Here is a 27267-nt window from a genome sequence, read left to right on the forward strand (position 1 = left end):
AACTTATCAACATGAGTTAATTCATAAACCATTTTTGACATTGCTACATACCAAATCATATACCAAGTATACCACATACACATACTATGAAACTTTATTTTCTCACATGAAATTTAACTATAACTAATAATGCACAATTATAAACATCATTTCTTTTCAATCGTTTATCGATTATAATCGAGCATATGGCCAATTATACACAAATCATTCATATGTTCTTCCAATTTTCCTCCTCCTCCTCTCCATTCCACATCCTTAATGTGTATAACACACTTAAACAACATTAACTACAATTTCACTATTCACTCACATGAATATTCAAAGCTATCTATTCGAGTCAGAGTCACTAAATTATTTTTACCTGAAGATACAAAACTCAAAATTAAGATCCGTAAATTTTCCCCAAAACTAGATTCACATATATTCTTACATAACATTTTCATAATTTTTTATCCAAATAGTACATTTTATTCTTTAAATTTTCCCCTATTTCACTGCTCAACAGTTCTGACCTCTCTTGAATAAAAATTAATTATCTCATTTTACAGAATTTAGATATTGTTTCTGTTTATTTCTCTTGAAAATAAATTCACTAAAGATTCTAAAATATAAAATTTATCCCATAATTATTTTTGTACAATTTTGACAATTTTCCAAAGTCAAAATAGGGCATTCCAAACTCATTCTGACTCTGTCTAACTAAACTTCTAATATCTCAAAATATATAACTCTTTTTGCTTGATCTGTTTCTTTTATATGAAAATAGACTCATTCATCTTCAATTTCATATATTATTTAGCCTCTAATTCAATCTCGACCATTTTTGGTGATTTTTCAAAGTCACACAACTGTTGCTGTCTAAACTGTTTTATTGCTCAATGTACTCTTTCATAATCACAATTCAATTCAAAATTCACTTTTCCATTTCTAAGTCGATATTAAATTTAATTCTACACCTATATTCATTATTCAATTACACTTAGTCAATTTTCCGTTGAACATTTTAGAATAATAACAGATACTTGGTGGATTCAGCACATAGCGACCACCTTATTAATCAATGATGTTCGGTGGAATCAGCACATAGCAACCACCTTACTAATCAATGATGTTCGGTTCACATAGTACCTTGCACAGAGTACTACACATGTGACCATTATAATCCGATACACGTAGTAGCCTTCACATAGTACTACACACGTGATCGAAACTATCCGGTACGCATAGTAGCCTGCACATAATACTACACATGCGACCTATCATTCCGGTACACGTAGTAGCCTCCACATAGTACTACACACGTGACCATCACTTTCACTTTTACATAGTGGCCTACACACAATCCGTTCCACACATGTGATCATTTCTGTCACTTCATTCGTATCCATTTTAATTCCAAAGGTTCATTTGGGAATTTTTCACTTTTTCTCACTTTTCTTTTTATCGATCAATTTCAATTTCTCGTCTTTCTTGATTTATAACAATACATTTAACTTATATAACCTTCACACTATTCATTCCAGTCCAAAAATCATACTTTGGAAAATTTACGTTTTTGCCCCTAAAGTTTCACAAAATTACGAATTTTCCGACTCGTAAAATAATTTTTATTCAATTTCCTTGCATTTTAGGCCTAGATGAACCATTTTCATAACTATAACAGCCCACAATACTCACTTATTCACACACTTGTGACATATTTTATAACTTTTATAAATTAATCCTTTTAGGCGTTTTCATCAAAAATTACTTAGTACAAATCGTTTATCACACTCCAAACATTCATATTCTTCCATAAAACATCAAAATACATGCATATCATTCATGGGTAAATTTTTAAACACAAACCCTAGTTCAAAACAATGGTAAAAATGGGTAAATCTTGTTACGAGGATTTCAAAAACATAAAAATCATTAAAAACAGGATAGAACGGACTTACAATCGAGCTTGGAAGCTTGAAAAAACCTAACCATGGTTTCTCCATGCAATTTTTGGCCTAGGGGTTGAAGATGGACAAAAATTGGCTTTTATTTTGTTTTTAATTCATTTTAATAACTAAATGACCAAAATGCCCTTAATGAAAAACTTTGGAAACATGCCTAACCATACCCATTTTTGTCTACCAACTTAACCAATGGTCTAATTACCATATAAAGACCTCCAATTTAAAATTTCATAACAATTGGACACCTCTAACATATAGAACTCAACTTTTGCACTTTTTACAATTTAGTTCTTTTGACTAAATTGAGTGCACAAACGTCAAAATTTTCGAACGAAATTTTTACGAAATCATTTTGTGAGATTGTAGACCATAAAAATATAATGAAAATAATTTTTTTCTCGTCGAATTTGTGGTCCCAAAACCACTATTCCGACTAGCCCCAAATTCGGGTTGTTACACGGTTAATTCGGTTAATGGTAGTTCAGGTCGGTTAACCAATTGAACACCCCAACCGGACCTCACCGTTGTAATAAATAATAGCACTAATTCATCCACTCATTTTTGACCAAATGATCTATTAATAGAAGTTCGAAACAAAAACATTATGCAAAAAATATAATACTTTAAATAAATATTAACACGAAAAATCAATTCTTATGCTTACTTTTTTTTTAAAAATAGTATCGTTGCTCCAACTTATACCTTCCCTACGAACTTCTAATCTTCTGATCTTCTTTAAATTCTATTGCTCCAACTTATACCACCAGAGGCTGAAATATAGGTCATTTATAACCTAAGGGATAACATCCCACTCGTTTCTATAAAAATGCCTCGGATAGTGGGGGGTTGAAATTTGTAGAGAAAAAAACGCTTCAAGCAAGACGCATGATCAACAGCAGTACAGAAAAGGGTATCCAGCTAGAAGCACTTTTAGTACTTTTACTGACAGTGCATCCTGCTTGGAGCGTTCTTTAGAAACGTTTCAAATATCACGAGATTTCCTGGATATTTTCTCAAAACCTATCTCATCAAAATTATTTTTTTTAGAACCCATGAATTCCTTAAACCCTAACAATAAAACCAAAAACTCTAAAACAAACCTAAAACCCTAATTAACATACACCCAAAACCCTAACAATAAAATCATTTTTCCTAAAACACTAATTAATAAATAATAAAAATTAAATAAAACACTAAAACCCTATTTAATAAACCTTAAATCCTAATTAAAAGAATAAAACTCTAATTTAATAAACCCTAATTAAACAATTAAAACCCTAAAATACACGAGGGGAAATGCACTAATCTGGACGCGTTTTTCCCTAACTCGCTGAACTGGACGCGTTTTTCCTCAGCGCGTTGAGCTGGACATGTTTTACTAGTTAGGGAAAAAAAGCGCTGAGCTAGAAACGTTTTACTGACACCAGCTGAACGTGTTTTGATAAAATTATCCCATTTCCGTTAATTTTGTAAAAAAAAAAACCATTTCTATTATTATTTTTAAAAATTGACCTTTTCTGTTATTAAACCCGACTAGTAGATATAGATATCTAAATAGATGATATAATAAGCTATTGATTGAGAAATTGAAAAAGTAGAATCATAAAAGCACAAAGAGGAGAATCCAGGAAGAAGCAGACGAGTCAGAACTTTGGTACACTGCCGTCGAATATTTCAATAAATTAATGGAAGAAAACGAATTGCCACCAACTCCACTTCCTTCCTTACTTCTTATATGTATGTTTCAGGATTCTTTCTCTTCATCTACTTTAGTCATCACCTAAACGATCAGTATCTTCGGAATCTTCTTCACCACCGGTTATGACGTCCCTCGCTTGTGGCTCCACCCTCTCCCTTCTCCGTGCTGCCAATCCCAATAACACTGCTCGCTCTCTTCATCTCTCCTCAAACTTGCTTCCCGGTTTCACCCACAAATTACTGACTGCTTCTTCGTCGTCGTCGTCGTCAAAAACAGTGGGAGTTAGAGTCACACGCGCCGCTGCTCAAGTGGCGGACGCTGTGCTGGGGGATAAAGAAGACAAAAGTCGGGTGTTGAGAGTTGGGGTTATATGTGGAGGCCCATCAGCTGAACGTGGGATTTCCTTAAACTCTGCTCGCTCAGTACTTGATCACATACAGGTCGGGTCACCTCACTTCAATACAGTATACGCTATACTTACATACATACATACATACATACATACATACATACACAACATACGTGTACAATACAATAGTGCTTATTATCGTTTTATTCACTCCAGGGAGAGGACCTGCATGTGAGCTGCTACTACATTGACTCTCATCTCAATGCCTTTGCAATATCCTCTGCTCAGGTTTGTACTTTCTAATAATGATCATAAATGCATATCAACTTTGACCTCTTGTCTAGCAAAACATTTGATCCAATACCCACTTTTATTCTCACTCTCTTCAGGTATACTCCAATACTCCTTCAGATTTTGACTTTAAGCTCGAAAGGTGAGCAAGTTCATGTCTCTTCCTCCCTAGTTGCACTAATGTCGAAATTGTCTTGAAAGGTTGTTGAATTTCTCCATGTTTTGCAGTCTTGCCCAAGGTTTCCAGTCTCTGTCTGAATTTGCCGAGCATCTAGCTAACTCCGTGGACATAGTTTTCCCTGTAATACATGGTCAGTTTGGTGAAGATGGTGGCATTCAGGTGCATTACTATGGTTCTTCATTATACAAACGTTTGCATTACTTCTTCGGATGTTTTATATAGTATACTTATTTTTTATGTTGTGGACTATACAGGAGCTGTTGGAAAAATACAACGTTCCATTTGTCGGGACGGGATCCAAGGAGTGTCAACAAGCATTTAACAAGGTGAGGAAACTTTATTTCTCATATCACCATGATTAATCCGTTATGTACTTCTTATGTAAATCTAGAACTGGAGCCTGTTTTGTACTTCTTGTAACATTCGCATTTGTTAAGTAGTCATCTGCAATTTAAATAACCTATAATCAGTCCTAGACAAGTTATTGTATTGTCGCCATAGCTGAATGTGGTAAAAAGAACATGCAAGCGTGCTTTTGATCGTTAATAACGTATCCTGTGTTTATATATTAACAAAGCTTATTTCATTCTGAAGAACTCTTACAGATTAGTGTTAATTGGTTGTAATGGTAATTCTCATTTTCTTTAATTTTATTGCAGTACAATGCCTCCCTGGGCCTTAGCAAATATGGATTTGTAACAGTACCTAGTTTCTTAGTGCAGGTATCTTTCTTAAGTTTTCTTGATCATTTTTTATTGGGATCAATTATTTATTATATGTAAATATTCAGTCTCTCATGTTTATAGTACCTGCTGAACACACATGCACATATTCAAATGTTTGACTTTTATCTTGGATGATAGAATCTTTATTGGCTTACATTTGGTTCCTGCTATAGTGATTTCCTGTTATTTTGACTTCAATCTTATTGTTCCTCAAGATGATTTTGGGAGGTTATGTAAGTGCTAAAGTGCGTCCATATTCAAGTTTGACCATGCACAAATGCATGTGTGGGTTCTCTCCTAGACTATTTATTTTGTTCTAGGTCTAGACATATTCCGATTTTCAGTCTGTCTGTTGTGCTTTGTATTGAGTTGATTTTAGCCGTGTATGATCCATATTGTACTTGTAAACTCCTCCAAAAAGAAAAAGCACTGAAGTGCCTCACCTGGATCGCTTTTACTTACATGCTAAGATAATTCCTTGAACCCTGGATCGTAAACCTCTATAGTTGCCATCTTTTTCTTAGGTGGAAAATTTTGATCCAGGGTATACCCTGCAGGGATTTAAATTGCGGTCGCGGCCACGTTTTCGGTCGTATTGCATTTATCGCGGTTGCGGACATAACGGATGTTATTGCGGTTATTGCGGGTATCGTGGTCGTGAATTTTAAAAAAAATTCACACAACTTATTGTAAAATATAATAGTGGTTTCGGCAGTAGCGGTTTCGGACGGTGCCGCTACCATTATATAATGGCCGCTATTTCGGTAACGGACCGCTATTTAAATCCCTGATTACCCTGTATTTTAGTGTTGGAAATTCTAAAAGCAATCTCTTTACTTGTTTTAGAACTGATGCATATCTGTTGAATAATAGAACTTGTATAGGCACTTTGGAATTAAATGCATCTTTTTATACAGTGTGCTATTGAAATATTGATGGTATTTTAGGGAAGTGAAGTGAACCAAGATGAATTATCTGAATGGTTTGTAAGCAACCATTTGGACGTTAACTCCGGGAAAGTTGTGGTAAGTCATACTTTATACTCTACGAAGTTTGGTACATATATCCATAATGAGTTAAATTTGACAGACCTTATGTATTGAAATCATAACAAATTTTTCTAGGTAAAACCAACAAGAGCAGGTTCAAGCATTGGTGTCACAGTTGCATATGGTGTTAGTGATTCACTTACAAAGGCTAATGAAATTATTTCACAGGTATATCAAGTTTTCATACACAATATTAATCCACTGTTATTATCTCAAACCTTGGACTGTGCTGGAGGAGAAACTGGCTATAATTTCTGACTAAGAAATGTTGTTTTGAAGCAGCCATCAGTGTAACTAACGAATTCTGTCCTTTTTTTTCTTGGAAAGGGAATCGATGATGGAGTCCTCGTTGAATTATTTCTCGAAGGAGGGAGTGAATTCACAGCCATTGTTCTTGATGTGGGCCAAGGTTTTGATTGCCAACCTGTTGTGCTACTGCCAACTGAGGTAACATATTAAACCTACATAAGATGGATTATATCCTACAGATATAAGTTTTCTATCAGCAATTTTATGTCTTTTTATCCACATTTTAGGAAAAAAAATTTCCCTTGAAGTTTGATATGAGTAATTTTATCACTTTAGAGGCTGACATGGATGACATGGTATTTAACACAATGGAATCTGTGGCACAGGTGGAGCTTCAATTTCAAGGTAGTGGTGATGTAAGGGAGAAAGATGCAATTTTCAATTATAGAAGGAAGTATCTTCCCACACAACAGGTCTCTTAATGCATCCCTTTATGGTTTTGAGTTTCTCATTTGATGATTAAATAATATAATTGTCTTCCTAATTCGAAAATATTTCTGTAATTCAAGGTTGCATATCACACCCCTCCTCGTTTTCCTATTGAAGTAATCAAAAGTATCCGAGAAGGTGCATCTTTGTTATTTCAAAGGCTTGGTTTGCGTGATTTTGCTCGAATTGATGGCTGGTTTTTGCCTTCTTCCACAAAAGCATTATCGTCTTCTGAAGATAAATTTGGAATCACAGAATTTGGTACGGTTCTATTTACTGACATCAACTTGGTAAGATCAAATCTCTGATTTTTTATTTTACTGTCTGCTTTGGTGTTTCCTTATATCTCATACAACATATTCCTTATTATCGGTCAGATTAGTGGGATGGAACAGACAAGTTTCTTGTTTCAGCAAGCTTCAAAGGTACTTATGAACTGATATAGAAGTTTAACTTTAGCTTCTAACTGGCATGGAAAAAATCCATTTATGACTCCTTTATATGATTATGGTATTTTTAAGTATGGAAGCTTTTGTCCTTTCTCTCTAGTTTTACTGAATCAGACAGCACCTAAACCCCCAAACATGCAATTCTTTTTCCAGGTTGGATTTTCTCATTCGAACATTCTGCGAAGCATTATTAGTCGAGCTTGCTTGAGGTTTCCTGAGCTGGCAACATATAGTAGTAAATCAAGTCAGTTTCAGAAAAATTTAAAATCCTCTAAGCTTAATGGGACATCCAAAGGGCGTGAAGGCTTTCGTAAAGTCTTTGTACTTTTTGGAGGAGACACTTCAGAGCGGCAAGTATCCCTTATGAGTGGAACTAATGTTTGGCTCAATTTGCAAGGATTTGATGATGTAAGCTATTATTATTGCTTTGTATATAATACTTATATTTCAGATAGGTAATAGATTTGTTCACAACTTCACATCATCTCTGGCTATAAAATATTGGCATCTAACACAAGAAATTAGCACTAGTTGATGGAGGTTATGGTAACTCTTAACATATATTACCAATCTTTTCTCATATATTTGTGAATTGTTCTTGTACTTTTTGGCTTCTACTTATCCAGCTTAGAGATTATACTCTGTGATTTATAAGAAAAGAAGCAAAACCCTTTAATTTATAGCATGATCAAGTGTTTTATAGGTATGGTACTTTCTAATATATGTGATACTGGTGTCTACAGCTTGATGTAACTCCCTGTTTGCTTGCTCCCTCGAGTGACCATTCATCTACTACAGATTCAGATAAAAAGGACCCCGGTTTGAACTCCATTGAAGTTTGGTCATTACCGTAAGTATAGCTTTTATATATCTAGCCACACATCTTTTTTCTTTAAAAGCATAGTTTTCTAGGATAACTTTTCCTTCTTATGGTCTTTCCATTTTCCTTTTCTCATTACCCATTGGTCTATCATGGAAGCAGCTAATCTTGGAATTCCATATCTTGTTAATCTAATTTGACAAGTGAAATTATGTTTCTTTTTTTTTATTATTACATGCAGGTACTCTCTTGTGTTGAGACATACAACAGAGGAAGTCCTTGATGCATGCATGGAGGCAATTGAGCCAGCTCGAGCTGCCTTGACGTCTCACTTAAGAAACCAAGTGATGAATGAACTCGCTGAAGGTTTGACGAAACATGGTTGGTTTACTGGATTTGATATAGCTGATGAGTTACCTGTGAGATATTCACTGAAGGAGTGGATCAAGTTTGCCAAGGAAGTCGAAGCAACAGTTTTTATTGCAGGTTCAGTTTCTTGGCTATTAACTTAGTAATGGTGAATGGCTCATTATGTATTCCATTTCTTGTTGAAATGATAGCCTAATAATTGTGTATTTGGCAAAATTCTTAAATTACACCGATATATTTTCAATTTTTTTTCAATGACCAACTTAATATTAATTGCAGTGCATGGAGGCATAGGTGAAGATGGCACACTTCAGTTTTTGCTGGACACTGAAGGAATTCCGTATACAGGTTCATCCTCATTGCTTCTTTATATATCAAGATTCATCTGTTCTTTTTATGGTTAATCAATTTTAATTTCTTTCTGGTTCTCTTTTCCCGTGAAGGTCCTGGTGCAATGGCTTCAAAAACTTGCATGGATAAAGTTGCAACATCTCTGGCTCTTGAACATGTATGTTAGCAAATAGATATATGATACTTGAAATTAAAAAAGATTTTCTTTTCCTCATTTTGTTTGAGTAGATTTTTATTTATTAAGCAACCTACTCTATGGAAATCAACAGCTAAAAGACAAGGGAGTTCTTACCATAAACAAAGTTGTGAAGAAAAAAGAAGATTTGTTGAAAATGCCCGTTCGTCTGACTTGGAATGACCTAATCTCTAAGCTTCAGTGTGAAACGTTATGCATTAAGCCAGCAAGGGATGGATGCTCTACTGGTGTTGCAAGATTGTGGTAGGTTTTTATCTTCCTTGTTCAATGCTGAGCACTGACTTACCTTTGCCATTTGACTTTGATATTTTCATAATTTTTTATCTGCTAGAGCTTTCAGCTATGTCATTCAATACAATGTTCTGTGTGGTCTTATTCACTATTATGGTTATGATTCTAATCATCTCCTACATGCAGCTGTGCCGAGGACCTTGCAGTGTATGCAAAAGCCTTGGATGATTGCCTTCTACGGATTCCACCTAATAGTTTTTCAAAGGTATAAAAAGGACTTTCTTAATTGATTACCATATGCAGTAAGTGAAAACTCTTCAAGCAACATGTTAATTTGAGTAAAACATTTTTTTCACTTGCATATTGCATGTCAAAATATTATATATGACTTTTTTATTTATTATAAACACTTGACTTCTTTTCAAAAAAATGTGTAGGAACATGGAATGATTGAGATGCCAAACCCTCCTCCAGAGCTCTTGATCTTTGAACCTTTTGTGGAAACAGATGAAATTGTTCTTTCATCTAAAACTGTTTCCTACGATACACAACGCCTTCTGTGGAAAGAACACAGTCGATGGGTAGAAGTAACGGTTGGTGTTATTGGAAAACGGGGATCAATGCACTCATTGAGTCCTAGCATAACTGTCAAGGAAACTGGTGATATTCTGTCACTTGAGGAGAAATTCCAAGGTTTGTCCATTTTCATTATTATGCCTCTTTTCCTTTAATTGAAACTGCTTCCGTCCTGATTGTAACATGGAACAGCTAATTAATGTTGTCTATGGCGTACATTATCTGCAATAATGATATGCTTTTGCTTAACAGGTGGAACCGGCATCAATCTGACTCCTCCCCCGGTGTCAATTATTAGGTTTGTCAAGATTCTTTACTCTTATGGAAAATTTTGCTTTGCTTCTATAACTGTTGTAGCATTGCCTGCAACACTCTTCCTTCACATTGCTATTTATATTGCCACCCATAGATTAGCAAATATGGCTCTAAGTATTCCTCTTAGTACTTTGGAAGCTGATAGGCACTTATGAGGTTAAGTGCCTGTTAAGTGGTAACTAAACGTGCCTTGCAGACAGTACAATACGATATCCATCTCACTTCATTATTGATATATTAGTTCCCAGTTCCCGCTTACAGTAATGCTTAATTGCATATCTGATACTATTATAAGGCAAAGGCATGCACTTTCTTTTTTTTCCATGGATTGATCTTTCAATTTAGTTAGTTTTCTTCTTCGATCAGCAATGAGGCATTGGGGCGATGTAAACAACGTATTGAGCTAATTGCCAACACCCTGCAACTGGAAGGATTTTCAAGAATTGATGCATTTGTTAATGTTGATAGCGGAGAGGTAAGTTCCTTCTATGATGTTATATTGTGCGCCTTACTAGCTTTCTGTTAAAACTAATTCGGGCCTGCCGATGCTATGCCGGTCTCTTTGAAGTCCCTTCTTTTCTTTTCTTTTTTTTCTCTCTCTCGATGTCTTAGAATCAAGCATCTTCCTGGTTATGAAATTTGCAGGTGTTGATCATAGAGGTCAATACGGTGCCTGGAATGACTCCTTCTACTGTGTTAATACATCAGGTAAAAGTAAAACCATCCTGTATATGATTCCAATATGTTGGGAACAAGAGAATTGGTACATATAGCTTCAATATTAATATATATAAATATGACATATCTATGTTGTGGTGGCACTATATAATTTTTCAGGCACTGGCAGAGCAGCCTCCTGTATATCCTCACCGGTTCTTCCGTACACTACTTGATTTGGCCACAGAGAGAGTAGTGTGAAAGTGGTGTTTAACTTCGCTTGGTAGATGAATCTTCCTAGTGCTACTGAAGAATGAGGAGTGAAATGCAATTGTGAAAAGTTGAATGGCCAAGTTACTTATGTAGCAGCAAGTAGATGAGGCTCAAATGAAAACTCAAATACAATAATGAATTTTCTTTTCTTTTCTCATTTGCCTATGTTTTCTTTTCCTTTTTTTTTTTTAATATCGATTTTTTATTCGATTGGTTCGGTTTTAATTAAATAATTTATTAAAATTTTATAAAAGAATTTAAAAAATAAAGAAAATTGATATTATTTAAAAAAAAATTATTTTGAGTCAAATTATTTTGGACGATTAACAATTATAATTTAAGCGAGATTGGACTATGTGATCAAACATCAAGCATTTTGCACTTGACATAACTAAAAATGATAATTAGAACGAGAAGTTTATGGATTAAGCTTTGGAGATGGCTGAGTGAGTTATAAAGGCAAAACCAAGCAACCCTTGAAGAATTTGTACCTGTAGGGGTGTATAAAAAAAAATTCTAAATTGAAAGCACTAAAGTAAACTGGCTCAAACCAAAAAGCATTAAATTTTCGGTTTATTCAATTTTCTAATTTTATATCTGATTTAATTGGTTTATTCAATTGATTTTTGATTTTGACATTTTAAAAGCCCATAACTCATTTACATACCGAAATCTAAATTTAAACATTAAATCCAAATACCTATTAAAACTTAATAATTTTAAAAGCCTAAATCCATTAAAATTTAAAACCCAATGCCCTTTAATATTTAAAACTCAAATTGATAATTTAAATTTGTTATGATGTTTCTTTTAATTTTTATTATTCAATATATAAAAAACCAAATTGATATATATTTATCAAGAACAGAAGAAGACATGGAAATTGTATGCTAGTCATGTAAGAAAATAAATAATTTTGAGTTCATTAAAATTATTTGATTTAATTTTAATATTTTCTATAATGAAATTGAAATAAAAATAAAATAAAAATAAATGTAATACAATATATTGAATTAAAGAAAGAAGACAGTTATGTAAAAAAAAATTTAAGTACCTTAATTTAAAAAAAATTCCAACTAAAAGAAAAGCGAACTTTTTTTTTATTTGGTTTAGCTTTCTAAGATCAGTTCGATTTATTCAGTTGACATTGATAATTTGATTTATTTGATTATTAGTATAAAAAAATCGAACCGGTATGCATTTGAGAGATCAACTCTGTAATCATTCCATTCCAAATTGCTTTTCTAACACATTGAGAGTGAAGGGCCGGTGAAAAGACATTTTTTTCAATTGCATTTTGCAGAGGCTTTTGGCTCCTCATCTTTACAAATAGGAATATATTATTCTTAATTTTATTTATTTATTTTTACCCTTGAACTTAAAAAATGTTATTCATTTAAGCCCGTTATGTTAATGACGGTGAAAAAAAAGAAGATAATGTAACTTTTGGCCCCTAACTTGATAACTAGATTCACTTTGATACTTATACTTTTTGTTTGGTTCACTTTGGCACTTAAACTTGACAACTAGGTCTATTTTTATCCTTAAACTTGAAAATTTTAAAAGTTTGATGATGTAACACTCTGAGATTGTGTCACATTCAACCAGTTCGATCGATTCAACCATCAAATCAACAATAATTAAATAAATAGTTAAAGTTCATATATATATATATATATTACTTTTTTTAGATATTTTAATTATTTATTTAATTATTATTGGTCCAACAGTCGAATTAAATCTAATTGGTTGAATTGAGAACTAGTGGTCTAACATGTTCAACCATTGGTTCAGTTATTAAAATATTGAATATTACACTTTAAGATTGTATCACATCATTATCTAAAAAAAAATATTTTTTAAACTCAGAATGTCACATCATCAAACTTTTAGATTTTTTAAGTTGAGGGATCAAAATAAATCTAATTGCCAAGTTCAAGTACCAAAGTGAACAAAAAATACAGGTACTAAAGTGAACTTAATTGTCAAATTTAGGAGCCAACGTAGACCTACAAGTTGAGTTCAAAAACTAAAAGTTACGTTACCCTTTTTTTGTCACAATCTTTAATAGAATGGACTTAAATAAATAATAATTTTCAAGTTTAAAAATCAATATAAACCTACTTGCTAAATTGAGAGACCAAAAATTAGACTATCCTATTGTAGATTATTAAACTACATCTTTGGCATTATTTAAAAGTGTCCTGCTTGTAGTGTGTCTCTGTAGTCTGCACCCCCACTGTTGCAATAAAAATTTCACCTTTATTACTTCTGGTGGGCTGAAGCTGACTGTCTACCGTGAAGCTTACAGGTTGTTTGGCTTTAAGTGTGTTCATCTGTTATTTCTATGGATGAACATGAACACTAAGTTAATAAATTTGAACTAGCGATGACCCTTTTTACCTCCCTACCTGCCCCACTCTTGCTCATCATCTTATCAAAACATATACTCCACCAGGGTGTAATGATCAAAATTTTCACATCCCCTCTCATTGTTAAAATTGTGTTTGTTTATTTCATTATTGATTTTAATACCACTATTATAATATTTAATTTCATCGTTAAAATAATTAAATTATTGTCACTGTTATTTTTTAACTTCATCAGAAATAATATCATAGGTGACCTACAAAAACTTGAATCGCAGCTCGAATAAAATATTTAATTAATCTTTACAATTGTAAAATGAAATATTTAATTGATCTATTAATTATCGAATCCAAACTCAAGTGAAATATTTAATAAAAATAATAAATATTCAAATTTGAAGAGTAAAAGTTAAATGTAATATCATGTTAAAAACATAGTGAAATATTGTTGTCAGTTTAGAAGAACCTGAGTTCGAATGTATTGAAACGCATTATCTTTTTATTTAAGTATTGCAGAGTAGACTTGTGGTCTGACCTAAAAAGTAAGAGGGTTTGGGCAAAAATATAGGTCTTTAGCCCGGGCTCAACCCAAATTTGCAAAAAGAAAAAATATGTTGTTTTCTTATTGTTTTCTGTTGTTTTGTTATCATTTCACTTTATGTTGATACTATTTTGATGTTTTTGTTTGAATGTTATATAACTTTTATTTTATTGTTAATTTTACTATTATTTTAGATGTATTTACTTGTTAAGTTGCACCTATGTTAGTGTGTACAAAGATTTTTTTTTCATTTATTTCAATTGGTTGGAAATATTTATTTTAATATTTTTAGTGTTTTTAATGTATTATATTTCTTTTAAAAAATTATATAAAAATCTAATATGGACGGGTCAAGTCAAACCCGGCTTTTAGCAATTTTATCCTAGTCAAGTTTAGGTAAAATTTTAAGCCCATTTTCGAGCCAGACCTATCAAACAAGTTTAAAATTTTGTTAAGACCCGACTCAAACCCGGGCTATATACAAGTCTATTGGAGAGGAACTATGAATACTTTTTAAGCATAGTCTAAAAGACAAATATGATAAGAAAGTTAAAAAATAAAATAAAATGAAAAGTTTTCTAAACGATTTTAGTTAATTTCTTATGAGCAAAACCTAATCAAATAATTAATAAAAATAATTAAAATATATAATTAGGGGGGAAAAAAGTTAACTGATTTCCCTTTCTTTAAAAGCGCACACATCTCATTCACAAGCTTTTTCTGTCTTTAGGTTTTCAATTCATTTTATGGGAAAATCGCTGCCCGGCGCAACCAAGCTTCAACATCTCGCAAAGGTCACCGGCGCCGCCCACCATCTGAACACAACTGGGAAAAACCCAAAACCCACTACTCTGAACCGGCGGATTATAGGTGAAGACAACAAACCCAATTCCAAGAAGAAGATGGAGAGCTCCAGTGCCAGTCAACGCCTCCCACTTTCCGAAGTCGTCTCCGATTGCGTTAAGCGTTGGTTCAAAGATAGTCTCAAGGAAGCCAAAGCCGGGGACGTTAACATGCAGGTTCTTGTCGGTCAAATGTATTATAGCGGCTATGGGGTTCCCCGAGATGCCCAAAAGGTTTCTCCTTTTTCTTTTCCCCATTATTTGGTTCCTAAAGGTTTCCTTTTTAGTTTCATTTTTGTCTGGGTTTAGGGTTTATGCGTTGCTATTGTGAGTTTATGGTTGCTTAGGAAAATGCAATACATATTTACTAATGAATTTTAAGAATTTGCCGTTTTGCTGTATAAAATTCATTACAAGATGAAGAAAAGTTTGGAGCTTTTGTTCTATATTCTTAGGTTCCAAGATTTACTAGAAGCAGCAACAGGGTTTTTGGATTAGTTTATCTTATTTCTCATTTTGTTTCTTCCAACTAAGCTTGTCTTTGTTTCTAAGTTTAGCTTCGGTGTATTGGTATTATAGGGAAGAATTTGGATGACAAGGGCGTCGAGGCTGCGGTCTTCAGTTTGGAAAGTCAGCCATAAGCATCCAGGTTCACCTCTATAAATGTTAGTATCTTCATCACCTTGTAAGTGATAATTTCCTAATTGTTTGAAATTTGCTGTTTGCTGTGGTGGGTCTTTTATCAGGTTATAATGCGAGTGATTCAGATTCGGATGAAATCAAGGGTGATTCTTGAGTTTAACATACTTGGTCTCTGCATTTCGAACATTTAGAATCGTGAGTGCCTTATTGCTCTGCTTCGTTTCATTAATTTGTGTTCTTCACTGCTGTGAATGTTGTATAAGAATAATCCTATAAGATTTAGAGCTGTGAGTGCCTCATTGCTCGACTTTGGTCTTCATTTGTGTAGCTCGCATTTTTCACTGCGCTGAAGATTGTATAAAGAATAGTCATAAGTTCTGTTGCTGCTAGTTTGGTCACACAATTAAGTCTCTATCCCTGACTTTTGGGTGTGTATTTGACCAGAGAGTGCTGAAGTTGCACATTTTATATTCTTAGGTTTAGGACTCGGTCCTGTTATGTAATCATTGAGCATGGATAATTTGTAATCTAGTTATTTCATATTATTTGCTACAAATTCACCCAAATCTGCACATGTTCTGTGATGAAACTATTTATATTGTAGGTTTGGACTATGGTCAGTCTAGACTATTTTCGTACCTAAATTCATATTCTTCTGTTAGATGATGTTTGTTTTATGTCATTCGGGGACGTTGGTTCTTGTGCTTGAGCCAGCCATGGATTAACTGTTATTTTTCCCCTTATCCCACTCATAGGACACTTTACTAGGCCTGATATGAATAGCACTTGTTTAATGGGATTTACTTGACTAAAGATGAATGGCAAGAGCCTCCATTACTTGACTTGTTTAATGAGCAAACATGTATCCTCATTCTAATTCCTTTTGAGGAATGTAGGGAAAGGGGAATGATGGGTTTTAATTGTGATAAGTCAAGCTGAGCTCTTTCATATACTTGTATTTTGCTCATTTACAAGCTAGATCAAGTAGGCTTACTATACTAAATAGCTTGACTTCATGCATTAGTGATCTCAAACATATTTGAGCTAAAGCATTGCAGAACCCTAATTTATCCAAGCTCAAAAGTGGCTTATGAGCTGCTCAGCTAAGGTGTAAGCCTCCTTTATGGGTTTGTCCTCCTAATTCCACCCTTGTTTAAGTGGCCTTGGTTCACGTGTAAAGCTTCTGATAAACTAGATGGAAAGCTCATTAAAAAGAGGGACCCATTTATCTATGTGCGCTTAGAATCGTTTATAACTATTTACTTGTGACACCTTTGGCCATTCAAAAGACAACACGTAAAACTCTTACTGAGAATGAGCATATGGTCCTATATACCATAATACATGCAGGAGTCAAAAGTGACTGCTGCTGCAGTGCCAATGGCGGATATTCTTGGGTTTCTGAACAAGCTTTATTTCAAATGCTTCATGGTTCAGGTGGCTTGAATATCACGTGGATTATTAGACAATTGTGACCATCCTTACTTCCGGTTGTTGTTGTATAACATCTCTATTTGACAGCAACATGAATGAACAGGGTTTAATCCTCTCTTACAGGAAGTAATGTCTTTTCTACTTATTTGCAGGGTCCGCATGGTTGTCATGCCTGTTTTGTCTCCTTGAAAGTTCCTTGTTCCTGTGTTGTAACTCTTTTTTTTTTTCTTTTTTTTTTCTGTTTCTTTTTTGTAATTTGGTTTTGGGTTTTATAAAGTGCTTCTTTTTTATAAATAAAAATAAAAAAAATACACAAGTCATCTGTTTATTATCATAATATAACTTGTTAATGTTGCCTTTAGACGCAGGAACACTGTTGAATTATGATTTTTCTGGAGAAAAAATCCGTTTGATCCAAATATTTATGTTATCATATGAAGAACAAGATGTATATTATCGTACTTATTAGCACTTTGATCTCATTAGCAGTTTATAAAAGAATGCATATTAACCAGAATGCATGTACAGTTGCATATTTATCTGGTACAGTAATTGACATGGTCAAGGATTATGATTCTCTCCTACACAAGGAATGAGTCAAATGTGAACTAAATAAGGAAAAAACAGAACATTACTTTCTTGGAAGTTTTATAAGTTATGATATTATTCAATAATAGAGCTTAATCTATTTGTTAGACAAAAATTAAGTATAAATAAATAGAGTTGAGAGAGTCAATAATATATAATACAAGAAAAAAATAAAAATAAGAATATATATACATGTACATGTATGGGGTTCAATTGAAATGGTCAAATGGAAAAACCAAAAAAGTAGAAAAGATAAATTTATTTATTTTCACTCACTTGAGTCATGCTTATTATAGAGGAGTAAAATTTGATTTGAAAATTGAGTTAAAATAGGATTAATAATTTCATTTATCAAAACTGAGATGATTTCCCTTTCGCCAGGTTTAATTCTATTCTAAGGCCCTAACTCCTTTCACAATTTTTGGGTACAAAGAGCTTTTTACTCTCCAGTCTTTTGATTTAGCATTTGAATAACTGGTGAAATTGAAATATGTGGTATTTTTTATGCTCACACATCGATTTAAAGTTGCATAAAACCCCAATTTCACTTTGCTAAAAAATCTTACAAAGACAGAAGACCTTACATCTCTAAATTTAACATTTTTATTTGCTTGTCGTGTTTTTTTATTTTTTTTAATCGCTTTAATATGGTTATCAATTGAACTTGAAATATTAAATCAAAACATAATCCACTTTAACTGAAATCATTAATAGTGACTATAAAACATTAAAAAAAAAAAAAAGAGAATAAATTCTTACAACAAAAAGTAATTTAAATATTACTTTGTTTTATTATTAATTATAAGTAAATAGAAGTAGAAAATGATATTGAGATGAGCTAAGCAATCTTGAGTGTGGCTGGACATAACAAGACAACGTGGATGGTGATTAACAGCCAAGCGGGTACTGCAAAAGACCTACAACGTGGAACAAAAAGAAGCGACTTGGATTTGCCTTGATAGTTGATAACAAGGGAAAACAAATAGGCAAAGCCATAAATACTAGCTTTGGGGGGCCAAAGATGACTCATAAATTTAGTGGGGATGCAATTTTACCATTGTACTAATTTATAATTTTATAAAATTCAAAGAAATTAAAAGACATATTTACCATTTGGAGGCTAAGGCCACTGCCTGCCACCTTATCTACACCCCTTATTCAATTGTTAATATTGTTAATTTTTTTTATTAAATTTGTTGGTGTAACATTTTAAAATAAAAATAATATTTACCTGATAGCAATATAATTAAAAAATGACATCGTAATGAACCTTAAGTTAAGAAATAAAAATAACAGTATTAACAATTAGACCTGAATTTTGAAATATAAAAAGTAAAGAGACTAAAATTTTAATTTATAAAGAGTATATGGACTTATGATGCATTTTAACCAAAAAAAAGGGCTCCCTCCCCTCTGCTTAGATCAGCCGCCATTGATCATTTATGTATCACAAAAAAAATAATTATCAACAATGGCTATAGTCCAGTCAAACCCACATACTTTGACCGAGAATCCCTTTTTTTCCACGGTCAAACTTGGTTTTAGCTTCTCAGAAGAATCATGGAGCAGTAGCAGAGAGAAAGGTAAGACCTTATTTCACCATGAAATACCCCCCCATACTCCATAATACTTTGTATATATAAATTGTGTAGCAACCTCAAACCCCATATCCTCCTCCCATGGCTGCTTCATCATCATCTGCTTTTATCAACATGGACAACAACGTTAATCAATCCACCTCCACCAACACCACTTGGCCTTCATTTTCTGACCATAATAAATTTAGCACTCAAGTTCCAAATTTCAAGTCATTTGCTCCTTCCCCTACCCTTATCTCCCCTTCTTCAGCTTTTAGCCCGACTGATTTCTTGGACTCACCTGTTCTTTTCTCCACTTCTGCTGTGAGTACTTTTTTAAACTTAATCACTGTGTTTTACATATGAATTTTATATATATGCTAAATTCATCTGTGTTTTCTTTTATAGCTTTTTTCTTCTCCGACTACCACCGGTGCTTTTGGCGGTGCTCAAACGGTAAACTGGAAGAACGATTCTAATGACCATCAACAAGGAATCAAGCCCAAGGGGTTTGATTTTTCTTTCCAAGTGCCTCAAACGCAGTTAACGCTGCCATCTACGACCGCTACCACTGCCTTTCAGTCTTGTTCCAACACGGTTTCTATGGTACACAACGCTGGCTTATAGCTATTTCATTTCTCTGATTCTATTTGCATGCGGGCGTTTAGGCTAAACAAAAGAATTGGTTTTCCTCAGGAACAACCGGCATGGAGTTTAGAGAAAACCGGCGGTGAAATGGTCCAATTCAAACCAAATATGCAGAGCAATACAGGTTCTCAACCAGCTGGTAATTACACTTCCCAATACCATCAAACATCACAGTATATGAACAACAGGAAGGTTGAAGACGGGTATAACTGGAGAAAATATGGGCAAAAACAAGTGAAAGGGAGTGAAAACCCACGCAGTTATTACAAGTGCACGTATCCCAATTGTCCCACAAAGAAAAAAGTGGAGAGATCTTTGGATGGACAAATTACTGAAATAGTTTATAAAGGTAGCCATAACCATCCCAAGCCTCAATCTACAAGAGGTAATAGGTCCTCATCGTCTCATTCTGCTGAGATATCAGATCAATCAGTTGGTACATTAGGGAACCAACTAGGAGACTCCTTTATAATGCAAGATGAGACTTCGGGTTCCATTGATGATGATGACTTTGACCAAGCTTCTTCAGCAATAAGTAACACTAATGGTTGTGATGATATCAACGAAAATGAACCAGATGCTAAAAGATGGTAAGCTTGGATCATAGCCAAAAATGAAAAACAGATTCTCCCATTAATGGGTTCTTGTTTTAGCTTACGCTTTTGTGATTTTTTTTTTTTTTGCAGGAAAGGTGAAAATGAGAATGAGGGTATGGTAGGTTGTGGTAGCAAAACTGTGAAAGAGCCTAGAATAGTGGTGCAAACAACAAGTGATATTGATATTCTTGATGATGGGTATAGATGGAGGAAATATGGACAGAAAGTAGTCAAGGGAAACCCCAATCCAAGGTTAGTCATTATTCTCCACCTAATTGTCTACTAATAGGAAGCCTGGATGTGCAGTTTATTCAACTAAAATTGTTGACTTCGTCAAAATCTTTTATACAGGAGCTACTACAAATGTACGACAATAGGTTGTCCTGTTAGAAAACATGTGGAGCGAGCATCCCATGATTTGAGGGCTGTGATAACTACTTACGAAGGGAAACACAACCACAATGTTCCTGCTGCACGCGGGAGCGGCTACGCGATGAACAGACCTTCGGCTGTAACTGCAAACATGCCTATAAGGCCTTCAGCTGTCCCCAGTCAGCCTAACAATACAATGTACCCCAACTCGGGAGTTAGCTTGGGGATGCTGCAGAACAACAACAACAACAACAACACAGGTAGTTTCGGATTCTCTAGACTGGGGAAGTCCATTGGCTCATCATACATGAGCCAACCCCATTTCTCAGATGGGGCTTTTGCTAAGGATGAACCTAGGGATGATTCATTTTTGGACGGATTACTGTCTTGAAAAAAGCAAAATAACATAACTTTTAGGAGTAAACCAATCAACAAAGTGGATGTTTTTCAGTTAGTTTTCCTTTAGTTGCTTGATTCTGTAGGTTCTGTGACTCAATACTCAATACACAGAATTAGTGCATTTATTCATTTGTTTTATTTATTCAACTTTGTAGCAGATTGTAAGAGTAGAAAACAAGTAAAAAAATGAATTTGGGTGGTCAATAAAGAACTTCAACATTAACACAGTTCGGGATTTGACTAAGTGAATTTTTTTTTAAATCACGCAGCTGGTTTAGTGACAAAACTTGTGTGAGGGTCAAGTCACCATAACAATCCATTAGAACATACAACTGCTCTGTACTGTGAAAATGCATTATATTGCGATGCTTGCTCGGCTAATCATTATCACATAGAGCCAGCCAGGGCAAATGAATTGATAAAAATACGTAAAAAGAAAAGTGAAAGAAAAATTAGATGTACGATTGAGTAGAAATTTTATAGCCAGAAACAACAGCAGATATTGCCAGTGTTAGGAAGGCAAAGAAAGACATGCTAATAGCCGAAGCTGAGGAATCAGTGAAAGCGTTGTCTTGTCCTTCTCTCATCCTGTTTGTCAATGGAATTGCTGCAGATACTGACGATATCAACAAGTACGACATCACCTGTTGTATATAATTTTTTTAATTTAAAGATGTCCCATAAATCTCTTATTTAATAATAATAATAATAATAAGGTGATGAATAGTTATGGGAAAAGCAACCTGATCACCAACAAAGTCCACCATGGCAGAGATACGTTGATTCAATATCTGCTTCACGTTCCAAAGTGCATTCACGTGTATCAACGCTTGTATTCCCGTGTACAAAGTCGATAGAATTGCGATTGCTAACAAATACCTGTAAATATAACAATCTCGTAATCAAATTTTGAACTTTTTTTTTTGTTGGAACGAATTTGATATGAATGGAGTTTTGGTATGACCTGTATTCCTCGTAATTGTCGAAGTTTCTCCAGTCACCATGCTTGTTGCTAGCCGTGATTATGAAAGAGAGCAAAGAGAGCAAGAAAGCGAATCCTCTGGCGATTAAAGACCCTTTATTGAATAAATCCTCTCTCTTCCAACGCCTGGTAATGGAGGAGACGCCGAACCCAAGTGCCGGAGTGGGGTTCTCCACGTAAGCGGGGGGTGTAAACGCCGTTGCGGACGGTCCCGCGTCACCGTTGTGGGTTGCTGCTTCATCGGGGTTGGACATATGGGATAACCCAATTTAGAAATCCTGATATACTGAGATTTTGCTTTGAGGAAAAAAATATGATGTACTGAGATTTTGAATTACAGTTACAAAAAGAAAGAATAGAAGAAGTGGGAAAAGCGGAGAATTTTCGCGGAAAAGAAAGAAAAGTGTGGGAATGAGAAACGGTAGTTGGTTCCTTAACTGACAACTCAGCCTTCTTCTCCTCCTGTCCTTTAATTTTATTTCTTAACTTCAATCCACGCTGCTTTTTAGTTTAACCTAATTTTTTTATTAAAATAATATTTTATCGTTACATCGTTAATGATAATTAATAGTTCATTGATTAATATATTACAACACAATAACGTAAATAATTAAAACTTAACATTTCAAACATAAGTGATTAAAATGTAACTTGAGATAAATAAAATGACTATTTTAACAGTTTATCCTAATATTAATCCACTACAAAACTTGTAGGATCTAAGTAGTAAAAATTTACCATCCTTTAAATAATGACTTAAATTAAAATTTTGTAAATAAAAAAATAGTTTTCAAATAATTTTGTTTTCACGATTCGATTTGATTTCCAATTTAAACATGATGTATTATAAATTTTTAATGTTCATTTTACGGTTTATGTTCGAGGTTTATAGCTACTCCTCCCAATATTGTCTGGAGGTAGCATTTTCTTAATTTCATTCAACATTTTCAGATAATCATCTTAAATTATCAATATCGTATCAATCAAATCTTTCAATTAATTTCGTTATTATTTAGATATTAAAGATTAATTTAAATATAATATTAGGTATTTAAAATTCATAAATTGAATTGTAAACAAATGTATATTTATGACCTAAATATTGGATCTATTCAGTTTAAAAACAAAAAAATGTTAATAAAAACTCATGAATCCTATTTTTTTAACTGTCATATTTAAGTTGTTTGTACATAAGTACATATGTATTTATAATTTTATTTATATTATTTAAATATGTTTTACATAAAATTTGAGTTGATATTTAATGCACAAACGAATGATTAAGTTGATAGAAAAAACTTATTAATACAATATTGATATTTTAAAAACTTAATTAAAACATTTTAAAATATGAGACAAATTCATAATATGAGCTATAGTTTGGGGATGTGAAGTGAAATTAATCATTTATTTTGCATAGATGAATATGAATACAATGACGTTGTTGGTGGAGAAATCAATGGAACGTTGCATTGGATAAGTCCCTCGGCCTCAACAAGAACCTCTTCTTTTTTTGTTTTTTTCTGTCTTATAATTTTTTTTAATAATCTTATTATAGGTTCTGATCATATATGTTTTTCTATATTATACTTAAAACTACCTATAACCTCTCCAATCCATAAATAGAAGGATAATGCGCTTTAACACACTCGAATTCACGTCCTTTTGCATCGACAATAATGCCCATACCAATTGAGTCAAGACTCAATAAACCTTTTTCTTATAATTCTTAAAAATTCGTTTCCCATGCATTGATCTATAGGGTTAATATGCAAATTTATCACTATAATTTAAGTGAAAACTGAACTTACCATTATATTTTTTAATTGATATTTATTATTATTCTTAAGAACTAAAGATACCATTATATTTTAATTTTATATTAAAATTTGTTGCTTTACTTTTATTTGATTGAATTTTGTTACTAAAATTAAAATTTTATTGAATTTTATTATTCAATTTTAATTTAAAATATTTTTCAATAAATTTATTTTATATTTTACTTTAAAATTTTAAAATAACAAGTTAATTAATATTTAATATTAAATAATATTTCCTTCTAAAACACTTATTTTTCTTTTATAAAATAAGTATCTTTGTTTTCAAATTTTCATTTCATTAAATAGAAATTCTAATTTAATTTATTAATTTTTAATACTTATAATTTAAATTAATGTTAACTATTTGAAAGGGTTTTTTAATTAAAATTAATATTGAGAGATAAATTTTAATTAAAAATTTAAAGTTAGCGGAAATTTTAATAAAATTTAAATCTTAATAGTAAAATTCAAATCACAAAAGTGATAAGAGTTTAGCACAAAGAATAGTGATAGATTTCAATATTCACAAATTTGTATTTAACCCAAAAATAAAGGATTTATGAGAATAAATAAATTCAAAGGTTTTCTATATGCAATTAGATTTTTGTTTATTCTTTGTAGTTTAAGAGAAGATAGTAGGGAGGTTTGATCATGGGCGGGTTGGGTGACCCGTTCGAAAAGTGAGAGGGTTTGAGTAAAAATATAGACTCGAAAAAAGAGCTTAGAAAAAAGGTAAGACTCGTTTTCTAAACAGGTTGGGCCTCAGATAAGTTTTTTTGGCTCGAGCTTGGCTTGAATTTGCAAAACAAAAAAAAAAAAACAGTTGTTGTTTTTGTACTTTTTTTTATTGTTTTGCTATCATTTCACTATTATATTGCTACTATTTTATTATTATTATTGTTTGGATATTGTATCTCTTATTTTCTTATTAATTTTGTTACTATTTTGGAGATATTTGCGTGTTAAGTTGCACTTATCTTAGTGTTATTTAAGTTTTTTTTTGCATTTGTTGAGAAATATTTATTTTAATGTTTTTAGTGTATTTGATGTATTATATTTTTTAAATTTATTTTTATATAAAAAATTTAATATGGATGAGTTGAGTCGGACTCGAGTTGTAGCATTTTTATCCAGGTCGGGCTTGGGCAAAATTTTAAGCCCATTTTTCGATCGAGCCGGGCTCGAGCCTAGAAAATGGGCCTAAAATTTTAACTTAGCTTGACCCGGCCCATGATCAGCTCTATTAGCAAGTATAAGGCTTTTAAATAATTCAAAAAATTAAATGAGAAGTTCTCTATTTTGATTTTCTATTATATTGTTTTTATATTTTCTCATTATTTTTTTTCATTTAATTATTGCATAACACATTGTCAACATGAGTTTGTCAAAATTAGTGAGCTATAAAATTTATTATTGATTTCGTTATTAAAGAATTCAGACTAGAGTTTTGTTAAGGGAGTCAACAGAATTGGGAGTCCCTCATGTTGGCTCCCTCGATTGGTGTATTTGCAAAACTCAAGCGAGAGGTGTCAATCTAAGGTGTGTTATAATAATAGAGCTTACTTAGGTGTGCAAGGAATCAAACCACCAACCTAAGGCTTATATGCCAATAGGCTACTTACTTGCAACAATGGTACCACTCAGGTACCCTAAATGCCCAAGTGAGCTCCTCTATTTATCTTTGCAAGTCCACCAATCAAGATGCTCTCTTCTCTATGAACCAAACCCATCAGGTAGCCGTTCACAACATGCTAGCTCTCGACAGAGCACGAGAGACAACCCCCTTCGATTTTGGGACAATACCTTCTATTTTTGAAGGACCAATCATCTGCTTAATAGACAACATTTTGAAAACTTCTCCCCTGAAAGAGTCGACCCCTCAACAAGTAATTTCATTAGATTAAAATCCCTAGATATAATGTGTAAGAATTATCTATGATGAGCAATTGTGGGGTGGAAAAAATGCTTGACACATTATTAAAAAATGAAAGCTTGCTACAATTAAAAAAGTTGGATGAAAATATTGTGCTAAAATAGGTTTTTTACAAGTTCAAAAGAAATTAAATGATTCTTAAAGGACTTGATTGGCAATTGTGGGGAGGAAACAATGGTAAGGTTGAAAATGGTTTGTTGATGGCAATTTGGGTAAAGTGGAGAAGGTGGTGGAGATGTGTGGTTCACCTTGTTTAGTACAAGGTAGAAAGTCTTCAGACAAAGTGACTAGAGATGGTAGATAGAAGAGAGAAGAAGGGGGTGAGAAGAAAGAGCTATGGATGGATCATTTGCCGTCCGATTGTTCTAAGCCTTTTATACCATTATTCCCTTTATCCCTAAATGTCACTGTTGAGCTATCATTGTTAGGTTAGATTGAAGTGGTCAAGTGGTTTAATGGTATAGGTTTAAGAAGGGTGGTGATAGACATCTATGACGATTAACAAATACGACCTATTTGGTTGTTGGCCCAAAGGATCTCAACGAGAGGTTCTTCCGAAGGATTTATTCATTCCAGTCGTGGGCGTACTACTCAATCCAAATAGTCAAGTTGTAACCTGGTTCAATACATGTTAGAACGAATCCAATTAATAGGAATGACTTTGTAATCATCGATAATCCAAGGAGATATGATCTATCTAGTGTCTCTATCTTGGAAACTTACCATGTTTTAATGGAAAATATGGTCCAATTCCTTTGCCTACCATGGTTGAGATTAAGAAAAAAAACTTAATGAGATTGAGGATACTTGTGTATCATGTAGAAGAAGCAGTGGAGTTTTTAATAATCTATTTGTTCAGTGTGACTTTGCACATGCAACTTGGTTTGGGATTAAGAATAGATTGATTTCAAGACAATGATATCTTGAAAGCCAATGAAACTTCTAGATAAAATCCAAACTTATCCTTTAGGAGACATTTCTTTGGGAAGATTCTAGAATATAAAATAAAGAAATAGGATATTCTCCAGAATACTAGATATTCTAGATGAACATTCTAGCTATTAGATATTTGTAAAATTAATGGTAAGGATGTTTACATGTGTAACACCCTTTACTCTAACCAATTGCCAAGTCTAGGTATCGGATGCAACAACAATCTAAATAACTTAACACATATCTATTCTAATCTGAGTACATCCATAAACAACTTAGGCCTTCAAATATATATAATATCTCCTATTTCTCAATTATTATCTGATTGATCTAAATCCCGATCTATAATAATTCATTAAAATTATCCATTCTAAAT

The 27267-nt window shown here is 33.1% G+C and overlaps 4 protein-coding genes across 7 annotated transcripts; 3 read left to right on the forward strand and 1 right to left on the reverse strand.

Moving 5' to 3' along the window:
- Nucleotides 1-3526: 3526 nt before the first annotated feature.
- On the forward strand, nt 3527-11372 carry LOC105780604 (uncharacterized). The gene is made up of 25 exons (XM_052629333.1): nt 3527-3600; nt 3695-4085; nt 4211-4282; nt 4384-4427; nt 4514-4625; nt 4721-4792; nt 5126-5188; nt 6139-6216; nt 6316-6408; nt 6568-6687; nt 6876-6962; nt 7059-7268; nt 7356-7403; nt 7581-7835; nt 8171-8277; nt 8489-8733; nt 8896-8964; nt 9060-9124; nt 9237-9406; nt 9581-9659; nt 9832-10087; nt 10223-10268; nt 10652-10760; nt 10931-10993; nt 11123-11372. Exons 2-25 carry the CDS (start codon nt 3768-3770, stop codon nt 11201-11203), a joined length of 2862 nt encoding a protein of 953 aa, XP_052485293.1. The 5' UTR covers nt 3527-3600; nt 3695-3767; the 3' UTR covers nt 11204-11372.
- Nucleotides 11373-14825: 3453 nt separating this feature from the next.
- On the forward strand, nt 14826-17462 carry LOC105780576 (uncharacterized). 4 transcript variants are annotated; one of them, XM_052629336.1, is made up of 4 exons: nt 14826-15201; nt 15547-15616; nt 15714-15804; nt 17047-17195. In XM_052629336.1, the coding sequence occupies exons 1-3, from the start codon at nt 14872-14874 to the stop codon at nt 15761-15763; spliced, it is 450 nt and encodes a 149-aa protein (XP_052485296.1). In that variant the 5' UTR covers nt 14826-14871; the 3' UTR covers nt 15764-15804; nt 17047-17195. The 4 variants fall into 4 exon arrangements, with proteins under 4 accessions (XP_052485296.1, XP_052485295.1, XP_012460433.1 ...); XM_052629335.1 differs by having other exon boundaries at nt 16960-17189; XM_012604979.2 differs by lacking the exon at nt 17047-17195 and adding an exon at nt 15938-16270.
- A 1796-nt stretch (nt 17463-19258) lies between these two features.
- LOC105780392 (probable WRKY transcription factor 33) lies at nt 19259-21352 on the forward strand. Its single transcript, XM_012604686.2, has 5 exons — nt 19259-19532; nt 19617-19814; nt 19905-20446; nt 20543-20704; nt 20804-21352. The coding sequence occupies exons 1-5, from the start codon at nt 19311-19313 to the stop codon at nt 21213-21215; spliced, it is 1536 nt and encodes a 511-aa protein (XP_012460140.1). The 5' UTR covers nt 19259-19310; the 3' UTR covers nt 21216-21352.
- Nucleotides 21353-21664: 312 nt separating this feature from the next.
- Nucleotides 21665-22660, reverse strand: LOC105780394 (CASP-like protein 4B1). The gene is made up of 3 exons (XM_012604687.2): nt 22188-22660; nt 21967-22102; nt 21665-21867 (listed from the first exon to the last, which is right to left on the reverse strand). Exons 1-3 carry the CDS (start codon nt 22457-22459, stop codon nt 21676-21678), a joined length of 600 nt encoding a protein of 199 aa, XP_012460141.1. The 5' UTR covers nt 22460-22660; the 3' UTR covers nt 21665-21675.
- Nucleotides 22661-27267: the final 4607 nt, after the last annotated feature.

This window comes from Gossypium raimondii, chromosome 4 (genome assembly GCF_025698545.1).
Source record: "Gossypium raimondii isolate GPD5lz chromosome 4, ASM2569854v1, whole genome shotgun sequence".
Lineage (NCBI taxonomy): Eukaryota > Viridiplantae > Streptophyta > Magnoliopsida > Malvales > Malvaceae > Gossypium > Gossypium raimondii.